The sequence below is a fragment of the Sinocyclocheilus rhinocerous genome, unplaced genomic scaffold, assembly GCF_001515625.1.
Source record: "Sinocyclocheilus rhinocerous isolate Xijiao unplaced genomic scaffold, SAMN03320098_v1.1 scaffold1058, whole genome shotgun sequence".
Classification (NCBI taxonomy): domain Eukaryota; kingdom Metazoa; phylum Chordata; class Actinopteri; order Cypriniformes; family Cyprinidae; genus Sinocyclocheilus; species Sinocyclocheilus rhinocerous.
The window spans coordinates 182,843-201,291 of record NW_015662162.1 but is presented as its reverse complement, the minus strand read 5'-3'; the positions used below and the strand labels follow the sequence as shown (position 1 = coordinate 201,291).

The 18,449-nt window shown below is 41.8% G+C and overlaps 1 protein-coding gene across 1 annotated transcript in view; it reads right to left on the bottom strand.

Moving 5' to 3' along the window:
* Nucleotides 1–2,768: 2,768 nt before the first annotated feature.
* Nucleotides 2,769–18,449, bottom strand: part of myo9b (myosin IXB) — a 58,606-nt gene continuing 42,925 nt past the window's right edge. Inside the window, 31 exon segments of the mRNA XM_016537452.1 lie at nucleotides 2,769–4,026; nucleotides 4,358–4,485; nucleotides 4,564–4,679; nucleotides 5,413–5,460; nucleotides 5,683–5,806; nucleotides 5,891–6,022; nucleotides 6,109–6,214; nucleotides 6,293–6,421; nucleotides 6,562–6,754; nucleotides 6,843–6,916; nucleotides 6,993–7,104; nucleotides 7,193–7,234; nucleotides 7,357–7,527; nucleotides 7,702–7,809; nucleotides 8,015–8,193; nucleotides 8,464–8,570; nucleotides 9,217–9,335; nucleotides 9,983–10,108; nucleotides 10,329–10,392; nucleotides 10,488–11,537; nucleotides 11,651–11,808; nucleotides 11,884–12,033; nucleotides 12,134–12,253; nucleotides 12,345–12,455; nucleotides 12,606–12,686; nucleotides 13,230–13,346; nucleotides 14,970–15,009; nucleotides 15,859–15,972; nucleotides 16,707–16,799; nucleotides 17,618–17,693; nucleotides 17,967–18,162. Coding sequence (XP_016392938.1) covers nucleotides 3,602–4,026; nucleotides 4,358–4,485; nucleotides 4,564–4,679; nucleotides 5,413–5,460; nucleotides 5,683–5,806; nucleotides 5,891–6,022; nucleotides 6,109–6,214; nucleotides 6,293–6,421; nucleotides 6,562–6,754; nucleotides 6,843–6,916; nucleotides 6,993–7,104; nucleotides 7,193–7,234; nucleotides 7,357–7,527; nucleotides 7,702–7,809; nucleotides 8,015–8,193; nucleotides 8,464–8,570; nucleotides 9,217–9,335; nucleotides 9,983–10,108; nucleotides 10,329–10,392; nucleotides 10,488–11,537; nucleotides 11,651–11,808; nucleotides 11,884–12,033; nucleotides 12,134–12,253; nucleotides 12,345–12,455; nucleotides 12,606–12,686; nucleotides 13,230–13,346; nucleotides 14,970–15,009; nucleotides 15,859–15,972; nucleotides 16,707–16,799; nucleotides 17,618–17,693; nucleotides 17,967–18,162 — 4,809 coding nt within the window. The 3' untranslated portion in view covers nucleotides 2,769–3,601.

The window sequence follows — 18,449 nt, the reverse complement described above, 5'->3', positions numbered from 1 at the left end:
TCTCGCGGTTAATAAACAGAACTGCACACATCCCGCGGAAGAACATTCCAACCGGAGCTACTTCTCGAAGTTTATGTCTATGGCGATTCACGCAGGTATGTGTTACTCCGCCGCGGTGACGACCCGACCAGCCTACAATAGTCCAAATATAAATACTTATAAGTGTACCGTAGTGATTCGGAATAAGACAAAAACGCGGTTTGGAAAATGAATTCATGATGTACTCGCTCATTATATACATTTTGCAAATTTTGAACACAGAAAAAGTTACATAGTGCTGCTTTAATACAAATAAGTTTGGTCGAGTATAGCCTACTAGGAAGCATGTTATTTAGGCTAGTTGATGTGTCGAGCGATCATAAATGCTAGGCAGCACTGTATTGTCCCTCCTACCAACTAGACTAGAGGCGGAGAAACAAAACAAAAGCAAGACAGGCGCGCATTTTGAATTTCTTGAGATAAGAAGCAGAGGAATGTTTTTTGACGGTTTATTCCGAGCGTAACCCTTACATACAGTAGACTACAACATGTACCGACGGTAAGGCGGCTCTTTCCATTTAAACCGCTCTATGCAGAGTTTAATACAGTCTAGACAATAACAGTCTATCATTATTAATTTTTAGTGTACAATGTACTCGTGAGATTTTGAAATTATGACACGTGTGTCAATATGTAACAACGTATGTTTAATACGCAATGTGGGATAGAATGACATTGGAAGTTAATAATCACATTTTAAAATGAAATAATTCAGAATTGGTCAATTCACCATTCATTGACAGGTGTGATTAAAACAACAACACTAACGAACCCGGTTCATGACGGTTCATGTCAGTTCACATGTCTGGACCAATCACAGCCGTTTGGTGTAATACAAAAAAAAAACAGCCAATCAAGTTTAGGAGAAAGTTATTTGAAATTTACTTCCTGTCTACTGTGGCTGTCTGACAGGATAGCGTTGAGGTTTTATTTTGTATTTTTTTTATTTGATGATGGCAAAACATTTATTTATTTTGGACTTGACCTTACTGAGGATATTCTTTTTTTAAATGTTCCTTCATGGTTTTCAGGTTCCGTTTCATCTATCTGTTGGCACTGTTAATAGATACAGGTGAGAACAGAGCAAACATGATTTCATATTATAATACAATTTTTTATTATTAATTATCAGCAAAACATTTCCAGCATGATTTGAGATGTTCCAAAGAGCATCTTGCAATTCAATGGATGAAAATCTGACTGTTCGAAGAGTCACATGATCAGTGTCACACTTTACTTTTGATACAGACCTAGAAATTTAATAAGTATTCAGGAGAAAATAAATCCTAGATTTTCAGTGTGGTTTCAAGCTTTTGGACACCACTGTATAATATTAGTGAACGAATTAAGTTATGTGAAACTGAAGTAGTCATGTTTTCTAGCTTCTCTGCGTCAGGTAGTTGAAGGCACTGAAGGAAGCTCTGTCATCTTGAAGTGCAGTCACAGACGTATTGTGCTTGAAGAAAAACAGCTGACAGTCCACTGGAGACACAACGACATCAGGAATGTATTCGATATTATCAATGGAAAAGTTTCTGTAAAGGAACAAGACCCAGCATACAAGAACAGAACAGAAGTTTTACTTAAGAAGGGTCACGTCTTTCTCAGACTCGCCGATCTTCAGCTCTCTGATGGAGGAACGTATCTCTGCTTTGTCCCAGCTCTGGGAATTGATCACAGCACACAACTGGTGGTCAAAGGTGTGTTGTAAAATCTCCTAATGTTATGCATTTTAAGTTTCTGTGTGCTTGTAATCTAATCAGAGTAGTTCTAAATAGTCAAACATGTTCTACAGTGCTATATTTTTGCGTGCCAGACAGTGCACACATTTTGCTCACTGCATATTAATAGTTTTATGAGAATTTACTTCTAATTTTTATACTTGTGTGTGTGTGTGTATATATATATATTTTTTTTTTTTTTGCTTTAACAGAACTACCATTACCCAAATATGCAGCAGTTCAAATAAGAAGCCATGGTACAGGAATAAGGCTGGGAAGGACTCTGCACCTCCTAATAGCTTTATCCGGATTGATTCTGAACTTTATTTGAACAGGCCTATCTACTGAAGCACAGAGCAAACTAGACCGTGATTCCCAGATATATATCTGATAACATAACATTCAGACTGGAGAGGCACTAATTTTTGGCCGTTTCTCAAAGATTGCTGATTGGCTACAAGTTTGTTTTGCTATTCGGCCCGAATCAGTTTTCTAAAGTGTTTTTGAAAAATCACATGCCCTGCCTTTAACTGAGCATTACATTCACGAGTCATAAGCATATTACAACAACTTACGCTTAACTAAGAATAATGGTCAAATTTATAACTGTTAATATTGTAAAATAAGATCATCTTTATGACGTATGCAGCCTACAAATGCGACCTCCGGGGGATGCAGCCTTCCGTTTGAGAAACGGCCTAAGTGTTGCTTGTTTGTAACTTAAATTAATTACACTACTGATCTTTTTCACACTACCCACAGCAACTGAATTTTGTCTTAAAATGACAACTAAAAACACTTGTTTCATAATAAAACACGATTTATAAGAAATCTATTATGAATGAACTTTTTTGTGTTCATGAATTGATGTTCTGTCCTCATTCATTTAAAGGTGATATTTAAGATTATTGTAGAACAAGAAAAGCAATAATAGATGGTCAATGGTACCTCTGGAGCAAAACGGAAGCCAGAAAGAATTATGGGTAAGAAACAGGAAAAGCACACAGGTTTGAGGCCAGTACAAACTGTATTGTAGGAAAATAATTAGTTTCATTTCTCCATTAAATGCAAAAAACGTTGTCACGGAGGACTCAAAAACAGCGATACTAGTAGGCACATACGGTCCTCGTGATGCAAAACGTAATTTACATCATAGACATCCAGCTGGCATTCGTTCCATACTTTTCATTCAACAGCATTCGTAACTCTTGACTTTAGTATTAAACACAATGGCTTGGCCACTAACTGTATTTAGTCCTACACAAACCTATTCTGAATAGACATCCACGCAGATCCAAAGAGTCATATTGTTTATCAAAATGAAAAAAAGAGAGTTCTGAGTTATTGCATTCGGTTATGGCATTCTGGTCCAAGAGGAAAGTGGCTAGTGCTGGATCCTTCCTCCTACAGTCAAAACTTGTCCATTGAGTTCTTGTGCAGGAATTGATAGAGGATCTACAGCTTAAAAGTCCATTTAAGATGAACGAAGTCTTGGTTGTACAAATAACACCATCCACAAAACACCATCAAGGTATCACTCCTCATGGTTGAATTGTTTTTTTCCTGTTCGTTAAAGACACAAAAGGTGCAAGACTGTTTTCTTGATGCTAAAAACGTCCCCAAAAAAAATCAAGCATCAAGCATTGACGCATGTCAACGCCTATATGCAACACAAATCTGAGTCTTAAAAAAAGTCTCTTTAAAAATCCAATATATTATTAGTATGGAAAAGTGCTAGGTGAGACAATTCTCTTTATCAGTCACTACGACCGGGGCAAGCAGTCAGCACCCATGACAACAACCAATCGAATTGTTCTTTCGAGAGCAGGCAGCTTTGCACGTCAAACCTCGTCCTTTACGATAGCAATGTCCGGGTCCGAGAAACGTCGGGAGGAGGTCTGGAGCTCCTGTGCGCTGGAGGTGTCTGAGGTTGTAGGTGAGAGCGGGAACAGGAGCTCTGTTCCAGCAGTGATGTAGAGGGACTGGATGCTGTCTTTGCGGCGGCCGGGTTGCTCGCGCCGCTGGACGAGGGTGAGGGACTGGGCTTTGCGGGGAGGGAGGGACTGTACAGCCGGGTGGCACAAGACTCCTGGGGGCAGCTTGACCGTTTTGGGGATGATAGGGTGGCGACGCTGGAGCTGAAGCCTGGGAGAAGACAGTGAAGGAAGAGAGGGGCCGTCAGCCCATGTGCTGCCTCCTTGGGCCAGGGTGACAGACTTAGGAAGGCAAGCTGGTTTGGATAATCTTGGCACTACGATTGTTTGTCCTACAATAGGGAAACAGAACCAATCAACCCCCGAAGCAGGAGAAAGCCCAAAGCTGAACCTAAGACATGCCACCAACAGTCATAAAAGAAAGACAACATGCAGTGTCTTATTCCATCACCGCAACCATGCACATAACAAACACTTGGGTTAGATGAGATCACAACCTGCTACAGAGCGGATGGCACCGCCACCCTCTTTAAATGTGCCAGGAGCATCCCATCCAGACCTGCGCCACACACAACAAGGACAGGACCCACACATGGGTGACTACTGCAGAGGAAAAACAAAGGACTGGTCCAAAACAAAGGGAGTATGTACCTTAATACTGACCTTCCGTGTCCGAACAGACCGCTCGCTCGTCCAAAAGGCTCTCAGAGCTGACTGATGCCTCCGAGTCCAGGTTCTCCTGGTCAGAACCGGGCTGTTCTAGTTCAGGTAGCCTGCAGGCAAGGTCCTCTCTGGAACATAAACCATAAAAAGGCATTCAAGAGTGTGGTCCTGAGACTACTTGTGAGATTTCTTCTACATTTACATACTTTTCCTGCTTGATGGACTTGATCCGTTCCATCAGGCTTCGCTCAGCTTCTGTATCTGAATCCAGGGGCTCATTCTCAGGTACAGCACAAAGGTCGGAAGCTGGCTTCTCCCGAACCTAGACTCCAAACAGATACAAACTTCAACTCAAGAGGAGATCGACAGATTCAAGCTTTTTCCCGCGTTGCCTCAAAAAAGGAAACACAGAGAGGTTCTTCAGTGAAGGGACTACAGTACTAAACATTTTCATTGGACTCAAGTCTGCCCCCATGTGGTTAGTCTAAGAAGTAAAAAGGGGGAAGTTGTAATTCTTCAAGTGTGGCACAACAATCCCTTGTGGAGTGAAAATGAGGAGTGCTAGAGATGTTTCAAAGGTGAGTCAAGTCTAGAGGAAGAGAAAAGGTCTACTGGGAAAGAATTTCAACCACTTGGATGGATGTTATATTTCATTGTGGAGTTTCCATGGCATGAGTTTCAAAGGTTTGTAGAAGTCAAAAACAAAGATTAACAGTCAAACCTGACTGCTTATCTTTCTGCATTATTGTCTGTATTTATACAAACAAAAAACATCACAGAATGCCCCTATTGTTTAATATTCAGCAATTTACTTTGCGTAGCTTTGAAATTCATGCCATTCACTGCAATGACCACCCAAAACCAGCACACATCTACACCGACATCCACCCGACACCCTTGTCTACAGGTCTAAATGTCTACAGATCTAAAATAACACTAACACATGCAGTGGATTGAGTTAGTATTAGTGAGGCATGACTTGTACACTGCATGCACACTGGATGCATGAACATGCCAAACTACTGGGGTTCACTATACCACAGGGACATACGTACCGCTACTTCTTTGTAAGGAGTGATAAATCTGAGAGGTAAATGCCAGCACTACAGAAACATAAAAACGAGAAGCAAAAAAGTGTTGCGAAAATTACTCTCTGTAGGTGCCTTGTGGAAGGTTGTGGACTGTTGGAAAAAGTGATTGTTCAGGAGGCAAAATATGGACATTTTTCACAGGCATCTGGAAACGAACCACTTTCAAATAATGATACAGCAATGCTAGAAGACTTTCTGCTAAAGGACAGGTAAGTCGAGGAAGGTCAAGTGTACCGTGTTTTGTCTTTTTAGCTTGAGCTGATTGACAGCCAGTGCCTCAGCGTATTCCAGCTGCTCGATCTCCTCCATTCTCTCATTGTATCTCCGGATTTGTTCGTTAAGTAGCATCTCCACACAACTGAGGAAAGTAAAGGTTCAGTCTTGAGACTTCATTCACTTTAAAAGAGCTCTCTAACTTGCAGTGTGGACATGAAGTCCTTACGTGGTGGTTCTGGCGACGTCTTTCATGCTCATGAGTGGGTCGGCGCTGTCCGGACAGCGGAGAATGCAGGGAGCAAAAACGATGGCCAGAGAGTTTGGCGTCATCCGATTGCTCTTCTCCTCCTTCGCAACCCTGAAATGACACCAGATCGTTACCTCGACGGCTACATGGTTTTGCACCAACAGCATTTGTTACGGACTGCATGTACTCATCTGTACCTGACAAGATGGAAAACGAGTCTCTCCAAGGTGTTGAAGTTGGCTGTTGGAAGCTGTTCCAAAACTTTGTAAATGGCTTGCAATTGCTCTTGCTTCTCAGGCAGTTCTATGAAAGACAACAAAAGAGTTACAGCATGTCTAAGGGCTACCAAGAGGACAGGAGAATGGCGTTGTGGGGACCGACCTATTGCACGGAGGAAGTCGTTGTAGTGCGTGAAGGTCATGAGAGGTTCAGGCAACTCCCTTAGCCACTGTTTGACCAGGCCAGTGACGGCATGGATGGGGTAATCCTCAAGACAAACATTCTCTGGGCCTACACAAACATGCAGTCATTACACAAGGTTATTTAACAGAGTTATCAGAGTGGGCAGGTTAAGCTACAAAAAAGTCAGAGACAGAGAGGTTGTCTTCCCAATGTGCCATTGAGCTCTGGAAATATCCATGATGGCTCACCTGCTTCCAACAACTGGTGTAACTCCTTCATGCGATTGGCTGAGCCGGACTTCCTGTAAATGCCCTCTGTGTACAGTCCGTTCATTTCCACGTGTTCCAGCATTATCTCTAGCACAATTGGCACAGGGGTCTTGTTGTTGACCAGGTGGCACACGCGCACACCGAAGTGTTGTGATCCAGGCTCATCATCACACTAGACCCACAGCACACAAAGGTCGATCAATTGAACAAGATTTCGAAATGACCGCTTCTCCAGAATGCTTAGAAGATTGGATTCTTACCTTCTTGGAGCAGAACGTAGAGCAGCCTATGACGATTTTACAAATGCACTTCTTATGGCAAACCATTTTGCAATCTGAAACAAAAATGAATCATCATACAATGTTCTCAGCCTGAACGAAGGCAAATGAATAGGAGACGCATCAACTTACAACTGCACATGTAGGCCTTCTCCATACCCCAGATGTAGGAGGTGCACTGATCACAAGACTGCATGATGTTGACTTGGTAGTGTGTAAACACATGGTCCAATGGATTCTCCAACTAAATTCAGACAAAATGTGTACATTTCTTCACAATTCACAAGGCAGAGTCAATATGAATGGATGGACTGTTGGACAGAGATACTTACGCTCTTATCCTTCTTTCTTCTCATCTTGCGACTTTTGGGTGGCTGAAACAGATTTTACCCAAGTTAAGTCAAAAGGATTACATGCATTCAAGTTATTAATAACAACTGCCATTTTCATCAGATAATTAAGTCTAGAGGGTAACAGGGCATGTATGAACTTTTACCTTTGCTGGTTCGGCCTCTTCTTTTTTGATCTCCGCTCTGATGAAGCCATCCAGAACTGACTGGAAGAGATTGACCACCAGTGGTACCTCACCTTTCTGCTTTTCTCCTGCTAGACTGATCACTTTTTTGTGGTAGCTATTCATCAAAGCCTTATACCCAATTTGTGGTTTCTGTTGGTGAAGAAGAAGAAATGAATAACATGAACTACCAAGTTTCTTTTAATGCCCACAATGCAACTTGACCTAGCAGACCAACAAATTCATGTTGCATCACAGCTGGATAGGACACAGCTTATTTGGTCTATACAGAAGTGTTATACGGAGTGTTGCATTAAATCTACTCACAGAGAATGAGTACATCCCCTTGATGTTTTCTCTAAACTGCATAGTGGCAGTAATGAAGATGTGCTCTGTTCCTGAAAGCTGCTTTCCCCGTGAGCGTAGATCGTTCACCTACACCGCATAAGAGAAAGAATAAGTCTGAGAGAATGCAAAGCTTGTCAGAAATTCCATACATTATAGACACGATTTAACACGTCTAACAGGTTTTTTTGTACAGTCTGTACAGTCACACTCATCAATATTGCATCAATTATGTGTAACCACACAATCAACTTAAAAAAGTTGGATATCTTGTAGTCCTATCCATTCTTCACACCTGATTGCCCAGGAACTCATCAAGGTGGCGTAACTCATTCGCATTGGTGATCACGCGGTTCAGCGATGAGTTACATTGTTCAGAAGCCCGAGTTGTTGAGTGACTGATCATGATGCTGGGTGTCCGAGCGGGTCGACTCGCATGAAGCTTTGAATTGTGCGAGCGTGATGGTGAAGTGGCTATCAAAAACAATAACAAAAAAACAATAAATGAAGTCAAGTCAAGTCAAGTCACCTTTATTTATATAGCGCTTTTAACAATACAGATTGTGTCAAAGCAACTGAACAGCATTAATTAGGAAAATAGTGTGTCAATAATGCAAAATGACAATAGTAAACACTAATTTTCCAGTTAAAGACAGTTCATCATTGAATTCAGTGATGTCTTCATTCAATGAAGGAAAAGTATTATAATCTAAAAGAACCACATGCTGTCTTTGCAGTATGTACCTTCTTTTTGATCCAAATAGGAAGCTAGGCTCAGGTCTCCATCTTCCGGGGTGTGAGCTTCTTTATGTGGACGTTTCTTCAGGATCTTTCTGAAAAACCCTGTTGTCCTATTGTAGAAAAATGCACCATTGCATAAAGTTAGTTGTAGCGAGTTTTGTATTTTATTATTAATATCCAAGCAAAACAGAAGCATAGCGTGCTGGGAGATCCCATTAGGCAAGGGATTTCACTGTCAAAACACACTGAGATTGCACACCTTCACACAGATTATGGAATTTCAGGAATCTCCCTTCTCTCATAGCAGATGCTTTGCATCTATATATGGGAGTCTGTAACCTATGCCAGGAGTCAGACGTAAGTGTAGGCACTGCTGATGTAAGCCAGGGGCCGTACTTTCCCATGAGTCCCAATGAGTCAGATTTCCTGTGTGACCACATTCTAGTACAGATAAGACTCTTTATTTTTGAGATAGACAGTCTTGCAGATAAGGCCTGAAACATACTCTATGCAAATATGTGAAAGTACGTTTTTAGCTATGCTCAATTTCATGTATTGTGAAATATGAAATGTTTAATGAAATGTGTCAAAAATGCAAGTCACAACACAACGCAAGTATGCATAACATTCTCAAGGGATGCTGCAGAGGACATTAAAAATGACTTTCTTCTACAATCTGTTTTTTTCTGGGCTAAGCAACAGTTTGACTATAACATGAGGGAGTTAAACTGGTAACACCGGTAAGTTGGACAGTACCTCTCTGGGGTCGACGGCTGGGCAGGTGATGCATCTTGCAGGCTGTGAGTGTCATGAACTTTTTCCTTCAATGTGCTGGCCTTCGATCTATCAGGACCAACCTCAGTGCTGGAATGTGTCTACACCAAAATTTATGAACACAGCAAATGTTTTAGTTTTATGCAGCACAGTGTAGTGTACAATAACATAACCGTTTCTGCTGATTAGATAACAATGGCATAATGAGTAGCCTGTCAAACTGACAAGGAGAAAGTTCCTTCTTCCTGTGTAGATAACACCTTAAAGGAAGCTGAAGTGGGTCAATGCCTCCCTTTATTTATCCCAAACTGAGTAATTAAAAAGTACAATCATTATTTTCTTGAAAAAGAATCAAGAATGGTTGGAAAAACAGAAGAAATAAACCAGGAATTGTCTGCCATTGCATTTTGAGATTTCAGTTTGTTATCACGTAAGTCCAGTTTTAAAGGCCACTGAGCTTTCAGAATTCACAGTGAAGGAAGTTTTAGCCAATCAGAGCAAGCTCTACTGTTTTGGCATGACAATAGGTCAGTACAACACAGTATTTGAAATTCTGCAGGTGCGTCTGAAAACTGTGCATATTGGATAACAAACAGACTAAAGGCCTTCACTCTGCAGCAGTATAATTTATTTTTCCTTAGCACAAGATATCTGCAATCCCTCCCAGGATTCCAACCGGTTAATCCACCAGCAGCCCCCACACCACAGATCCCAGGACAGCATCTAATTTAAGGCTGCAATACACCACCTTGAATGGACTCATGGGGGGCAAAGGAAAAGTCCAGTACTCTGCATCCTCCATTTCAACACTTTTAATGGGCAAACATATACGTGCAAGGGCGAGCCGTGGCCTGCGTCTTTGACGAGTTTTGCCCTGAATCAGCCAGAGAAGCATGATCACTAAAACTCCAGCGACTGTTTAAATAACAATCCTAAATTACCAAATGTAATGAGAACAGCAGATTGTCTGGTTGCATACCAATGGGAAGTGTGCAGTGGAACTTAACCAGTCAAACAAACTTCAAGGCACAAAAATCAATGTATTCCTTCATGTTTACCATTGTGTTAACAAGTTAAAATCAAGTCAACGTTACCTGTGATGTACTGCTCAAACCTATTTTGGACACATCGTCTAGTGACATAGAGATCCCACGATTCCTGGTAAAGTTGGGAAAACCAGATAGAAGATATTGTCAGAATCATATAAGGAGATGAAAAAAGATATACAAGAAGGAGAACATAAGAAACCATACTGGAGAGTTTTGATGTGCCTGTCCTCCAGACTGCGGGGTCCTGCTATGAGGTTTTCTGGCTGAGTGTTGCTTCTTGATGGTTCTTTTTTCCTGTTGGCCTCTTCTTTGGCAAGAGCAGGTTGAGCGGCGATGGACGGGTCAGTATAGCCATTTCTTCCAGGTCCTGATGTAGGGATATCTAAGGGTAAGGTGGAAGGTCGAACAAGGTCAGGTGAGACATCTTTGGCATCCCTCTTCGTCTTGTCTACTTTCCAAGCCACAAAGGTGTACTGATCCAACTCTTTGCTGTCGGACCGTTCCTTCAACTTGCCATCTGCTTTTCCTGGACTCTCTGGAGTTTTGCTCTTGAAGGAAGTATCGTCTTTTCCAGCCGAAGCTGCTCGTTCACTTTCTCTCTGGTTGTGCTCTAGGCCACGTTGTCTCCTAAGCTCCCGTTTCTCCTGACTTCTGTATGCTGGAAGTTTGGAGAGTGAAGGAGCTCTGTTTTGGCTTTGTCCGGTTGGGATTTCAGGAGACGTGGGTTTAGCATGTGTACCTTCCTCTCTGGGATGTGCAGAAGATCCATTTTCCTTTTGCTTCTGGTGTTCTTTAACCTCAGGGTGAGGACCAGCCTCCACTTGAGGAACCTTCCCAGAACGATTTTGGTCTTTTGAGACATCAACTTGGGCCCTGCCCTTACCTTCAATCTCAACATCCACAGGAGCCTTATTGCGCTCCAGCACTAGTGTCTCCACATCGTCAGACTGCTTGCCTGGTGCCGTTGGTTGTTGTAGTGGCATCTTCTCCTGCTGCTCTGCAGCCTTCCGCTCAGCCTCTAAAGCAAGCCGAGCTGCCTCTTCTTCTCGCTCTTTCTGTCTTCTAGCTGCTTCCTCTTCCTCTCTGGCACGCCTGGCTGCCTCTTCTTCCTCTCTGATTCGTCTGGCTGCCTCCTCAGCCTCTTTAGCTCGCCTAGCGGCCTCTTCTGCCTCCTTGGCTCGTCGAGCTGCCTCTTTTCTTTTCCGAGCTTCCTCTTCCTCTCTTTTCCTCTTCTCTTCCTTTAGGGAGTAGTACCTAACAAGACCCAATCCAAAACTTACCAAATCATGCCAATAAGCCAACAATGTGCATTATGAAAGTAAATACATTTGCTTTCGATTTCTTTTTAATTTGTGTGATATCTATACCGTTTGCGAGCCGAATGCCCTTTTGCAAGTGCCTGTATCTTTGTGACGGATGCTTGTGTTTTACGATATTCAGCTCTCTGTTTGGAACCTCGCCATGCTGACTGAATCAGAACCGCTGCTTGGTAGAACTTCTCTTTGCGGTAGCTGCGCCATGAGCGCTGCAGACAAAGTCAATCAAATCAAATATCAGACTGCAAGAATATTGCCCAAACACAAAACCAATTTTGACATACCTGGATTAAGATGGCTGCCTCTCTCATTCTAATAAACTCCATCCTCTGCATTTTAGCTCTAAACCAGCACTGCAAGAAAATGATTTTGCGCATGACGTCCTTGTGGAGGATGTCCTGAAGCTTTTGTCTTTCGAGCTCTTTGAGATACACCTGTAGAAAAAAAACGTTACCAGAGATAACAGTTCAAAAGACCAAAACTAGAAAAGTTGTCGATTAAACCCCCTATAGAGTTCCTAGGAAAAATGCTGACCTTGGTTTTCCCAATCTGGTAGGTAGTGTGGTCAAAGCCAAGCCTGTGCAATAGAGATGATATGTCCTCCAGGGACTTAGCCTTCTTTGGCAGCAACACACGAAACTGCTCAGTAAACTCCTATAATACAGAAAACCAGCTTTGTTTTTTCGGACAACCAAATTACACACTTAGATACATTTTTAGGGTTAGCGGTTCATTAGGTCATTACCTGAAAGGTGTATTTGGCTCCATAACCTGACCGTCTGATGCGCACTGTTTCTAACATGCCTGTGTACCGCAGCTGCTGCACAACGAGTGCTTCATCAAAACACATTTCCTTCTGAACATCAGAAAAAAAAATTAGATCTCATATCAAAGATTTTGCGCATAGATGAACAGTTCAAAACAAGACCAGGAATCTATATGAAAAATAAATAGATTGATGAACTTAAAATCAAGATCAACTTGAACAATGGCGTTTCATTTGCACCTTCTCAGCATTAGAACGGAGGCATCGGATGAAAAATGGTTCCGCCTTCCCCAGCGTTTCCAGAAGCTTACTAAGAGATGTCTACAAGATAGAGAAAGATCATAATATTGAGTGGAAGACAAGTGGAAAACCACAAATGATGCCTTTGGCCAATTAGACCACTGGAGTATAATATTCATAGCATTCCCTGATGCTAACATTTGAAATATTAGTGCTTAAAATAGAGTTTTTAACTGTTGCAAAACCTAGTGAAATTTCTGTTATTCCTTTCAGTCTACTTGCTATAAAGGCAGATACACAAACAGCTCTTCTCATGCAGAGTACATGGCACAATAGTTTGATTTTAGCATGTCACCAAGCTAACAGCATGTAACTCTAAATGTAAAAATGCACTGCAAACAAATATTGGCTAAAATAATATTTTCTATTTAGACTGAACTATTTTGTATAAATTTTAAGCACTAAATGAAATATACTTGATGAAATATATGAAATTAGTGATTGAAATTAGTGATGCCTTACAATGCCTCCACTAGGTTCTGGAACACTGCATTTGTTTTTAATCAGAATCACCAAATTGGCATGAACAGCCATGCTAATCGAATATAGCTTTTTTTTTTTTACTTGAAACTGGGCACTGATGCTGGGAGGACGTTTCTTCTTGTGCAGATGAAGTAAAGACTTGGTGGTGCGGTCATGGAGGCCCACTACAAACTTCAGCGAACGAGAGTCCAACAGGTTCTGCCCAAACACACAAAAACAGAAAGTCAATCTCTCACACAAAGAGACTTTATTTTGCCACATGAATGCCATGGATACATGACGACATGGAAAATCTCATTCCAGCCTAAACTACAGCAGTAGAGTCTTCAAAACATTTACCCAGCACCGCACATGTAACGGAAAGTCATAAACAATCGTGGCTAAACTTTACACTTTCACCAATGGTGATGAAAATGTACCAGCTGTGCTGCAAATGCTAACAAGTTAAAGGTGCTGTAAGTGATTATTTTCAATTGTTCAGATTAATACTGGTTACATGCTTTTATGGTGCCAATCCTATATTTACAAACCAAGCTGAAATTTTGTGCTGAAACCTTAAACAGCCTACAACTGAACAGTTTCTAAGCAGTACATAATAATGATTAATTACTATTAACTATCTTTTGAGTTTTATAAAGTTTGCAGAGTAGGCTATGGCTTTCAGTTTGCATGCCAACATTTTTGCAACGGCGGGGTTGATTTGGATCTTCTAGCCCAACAATCTTGACCTGGGCAATGCTAAAGGGGGGTCTAATGCTATTTCATGCATTCTGGAGTTATTTACACTGTTAAAGAGTTCTCATGGTAAACATGGCCAAAAGTTTCAAAAAACGATTCGGATGTATGACGGAGTATATCTGTGCCAAATACACTCCCTGCAGGTTCATACAAGTTTCGGAAAGTTTTTTGGAGCATGGCTCTTCATGACGCCATGAAAGGCGGAATTACTTATATGGGCAGTTCTCCCGGAAGAGCGTGTGCACGCACATGTCAACCTGGGGTGCGTTTCCCAAAAGCAACGTTGGCTAACTATGGTCAGTTCCATTGAACTCTATTGGTAACGACGGAACTTGCGACCATAGTTGTTTTTGGGAAACGCACCCCACAGCGAGAGCAAGAGCACGCCCATCAATGTCGTCGGCAGCGCTGCACAGGACTTGCTCGAGAAGAATGTCTCCAAAGAAGTGTGTTTTTGGTTGTGAGGTAACCTCGTTCAGCTCCCAAAGAACCCAGCGTTACGTGAAACATGGATACAGTTTGTTTTTTCCGGGGCAGCAACGGAGTTTCGCAAATGTGTTTGTTCCCGTCATTTTGGTTATGAAAGTTTTATAAACAAGGCCCAGTTCGACGATGGATTTGCACATTGTTTGATACCGAAAGATGGAGCAGTCCATGCGATAAAAGATCCCAGTCATGATTCGGAACCGCAGCGTTAAGTAAAACTGCATCAAATTTCTGTGTTTTGTTGGCAATCAATGCGCAAGTGCTCGTGACTCTTTAGCTCCGCCCACGGCACACCTCCAGGAGCTCGACTGTTTTTGGAGAGAATCGTAAAGCTGTATCTTTCTTTTATAAATCTGATAAAACTAAAGACTCTTTGGATATGTGAAGGATGCAATACTACTCCATAGGTACTCAAGATTAAAATAAGATTGGGCGAAACTGTGTGTGTTATGTCCCCCTTAACATAAGCTGACACTACCAATACCAGTGGAAATTACAAAACCAGCAGAAACCACTTGCAGCATTTTGAAAGTCAAACACCTAGACAGAATTCATTTAAATATGCAGTTAGATAATTTCAGCAAGCGAGAGCTTTACCTTAGGAATGAGTTGCTTGGTCTTGGGGTTCTTGTTTTTCCTGTAGGGAAGGAGGAAGAGGAGGATGATGGTTTGTTGAGATAAGAAGCCATGGGATATTACGTGTTAGTAGAGTGAGTCATGCGTTGGCTTGTACAACGTGAGTGAACCTACGCACTTGAGAAGCATTTTTACGAAGAACGCACAAGATTTGTTTACGCAATGGTGTAGAAAAAGCCGGGTCCACATTCGTTTAACATCCCTATTGAAATCCATGGATTCACAGTGTTCTCTGGGGTTAAATCTAGCATGTATACACCATAACAGAGATCAGGGTTTTGGAAGAGATAAGAACATCGTGGGAGGGAGGAATGATGGACATTTTTATTGATACACAACTAATCTATGGCATTCCTAATTTAGAGGACAAGTTTATGATTCAAGTGTATTCAATGTCTGTGGTCTATATAAGCAACGATTCTGAAGCTTTCCACAGCTCATAAAACATTACAGACTCAATGGGTGGGTTTCGTATAAGTTCATGCAGCATGTTAGCATGTGGATACCATTCCGAGCTTGAGCGCTAATGAAGATCACACTGCTTTCAGCTCATAAACTCTGCATTCCTCTAACATATACCACTAGGGAGCCATCTAAAAATAATTGGCATACTTGTTAGATGGATGTTATTAGTGCAGGGTTAGGGCGGTTAAACAGTAAATCACAAGGCGAGCCGATAAGTAACGGTGCATATTTGGGAAAGTTTGGGAGTAGGGAACGTTTCAGAACAAAGCTTAGCAAAGGGCCTCAAGCATTGGCTTCGATGCCAACCGATGATGTCAAGGCATGAAGGGTCAGCAAGGTGGACCCATCCATTCCGAGCCAGAGGGGAGTCAGCGGTCAAACTCACTGGAGGACGTGGCGCGGGAACCGCAGGCGACCCCAGGACTGCAGCAGCTTACGTGGATCTTCCCCATCCAACTGCAAGTCCTTAATGGAGTTGATGATTTGGACATGCATCTCCCTGATTCAGCCCGGTGAAAAGGTAGGGGGAGGAGACAGAGGGAGTGAGGTAAGGTGAGGTGAGTTGAACAGGGAAGGGAAAGTACAGGAACCCAACACCAATGTTGTTAACCGACTTTCGTGAAAGGATACACCCTCCACCACAAAAAGGAATCACGTACAATGAACAAATGCAGGCAAGTGTGTTAAATTCGAACAGGCCCTTAATTTGGTGAACTATTCCTTCAAGCTTCAGTGGTGAACCCATGCTGTTTTGACCTGACAGGGTGTTAAAACGGGGGTAGGCACCCCACTCAGCAAAGACCTGGACTCATGCACTGGTTCACTTACCACTCGGATCAGAACAGGAGGTCAAACAGGTAGGATTGGCACTGGGGGCTGGGGACGCACTGCTAATAGTGCGTCAACCAACCAGGAAGTGAACTCGCTTCCTTAATAAAGGACGCTTTATGGTTTCCTTCCCACTTGGGAGTACTTCGAGGTAATAAACCTCACAAGGTCCCGACTGGGATTTATGAGTGTATGTTGTGGATTGTGGATTTCCTTGAACAAACCAGGTTAAATGCAAACTCTGGCTTGCCCTTTGATCACATAAAGAGAGAAAAGCGCTAGCTTCTGGATTCTGCGAACATCTGAATGTGGTATTTGAGTTTGCTCAGAATACCAGAAACCCAGCCTTCCCAAGCCGCCAAGCTCTCCCTGTCTGACCTCAATGTTCTGCTCAAGTCCACTTACTTCTTACTCTCATAACTAGAAAAGATGTCCTCAAAAGCCTCTAGAGGGCGCTCCTCTGAATGATCAAAGGAGAAATCAAGCATAGGAGCGTGGCTGTAGAAAATAAACACCACACATAAAGTCACTCGAGGGCGAACGCCACCAGCAGGTGCTGATCTATGACCAGCTTTATTGACCGTATGGGTTAAACTTTAGTGAAACTGATCAGAGGTCAGTAACTGAGGGGAAACCCTTGACAAACACCAGAGAAAACACAAAGGGACACTGCAGGAACAAGTACATTTATTAACTTGATAATTCCCACACAATATCTGTCAGGAACATGTCCAGGGACATATTTCAGCATAAAATGAAATGAAAAAGAAAGAAATTACATTTTGCATAAATTTATACAGACTATAAAACGTTGGCATTATGATACTTTAGTGGCAACTAAGCACATCCCACCCAGTTTTCATTACTGAAATGTGAGAAAAATAATATAATTTAAATTGCATTTGTTCTTTGACTTTAACTGATTGTGATTAGCATAAAATGATTAATATAGCAGTATTTAAATAAATAAAATGTTTATTTTTTGTGCATTTGTCTACTTTTTCAGAAAAAGCTTTAAAGCTTGGTTTCATTTTCTCCATGCAAAATATTTTTTCCTATTTTCTTCTTTGGATTTTGAGATGAAATGTGACCTGGACATGTTTTCATTATATATTTGGTATTTGCATAAATGGGACTTAGCGCATGAGATTACTGTGAGAATCGGCCTGCAATGTGCCTTTGTGGAGAGAGCATGGTCACATGATCACCTGCCACACAAAGGCAACGAAAGGACAGGAAGAGATCAAGTTCCTCATAATACTTCCACTCTCTCTCTCTCTCTTTTCTAGCCACGGTAGCCTGAGTCCAAAGCTTACCGGTACATCCTCTCAATGGGCATGTTGGATCTCTGTAGCTCTCCTAGAGGAACTCTGGAGTTTGGTCTGACCACACCTGTACATCCAAACACACAAACACAAACAGCGTTGACGGCGTGATTTCAACATCCCGGGCGACACCCCACCCAAAACGCCTCGCAAACAATCTTACTAGCTTATTTTTATGATCCCTTCTTAGCCTAATCATTCTGAAATCCTTCTAAATATGACTGTTTGCGTCACCGGGCAGCTTTCTCATGTGCAGGTTATAAATAACACGTTCTTAGACCATGAAAATCCAAAGTTTGGGGCTAATCTGGAAACTAATGCTTAAAGCTGCATGGGTTACCCGCAGTCTTGGCTGCCCAGCGGCGGCCGGACTCGTTGAAGGCGGCCAAAGCGCGGACGGTGGCGCGCAGGATTCCCCACCGGAACATCGCCAACGGGTCCATCCCGATCAGCTGCCGGACGTAAGCTCGGTCGCTGCTCCGCAAGAGAGCCACGATATCCGGACGCATGTGATCCGTGTTCTTCTCACGGAAATCCTGTTAATATGCACAAAGTGAGTCATTGTACAATCTTTTGTTTTAAATACATTTAAATAATAAATAGTAATATATTAAATTATAATAAAAATGTATATTTATTTTTAATTTATATATTTATAAAGAATCATTTTTATTTAAGCAACCTTTAATAATTTTTACTATGTGTCATTAAAGGCATTTTGTAAACATCAACAACATGTTATTTTCATGATTTTTGCCTCACAAAATAAAATGAATAAAAAATATATAAATATTAAATAATATTAAATATTTATATTTATAAA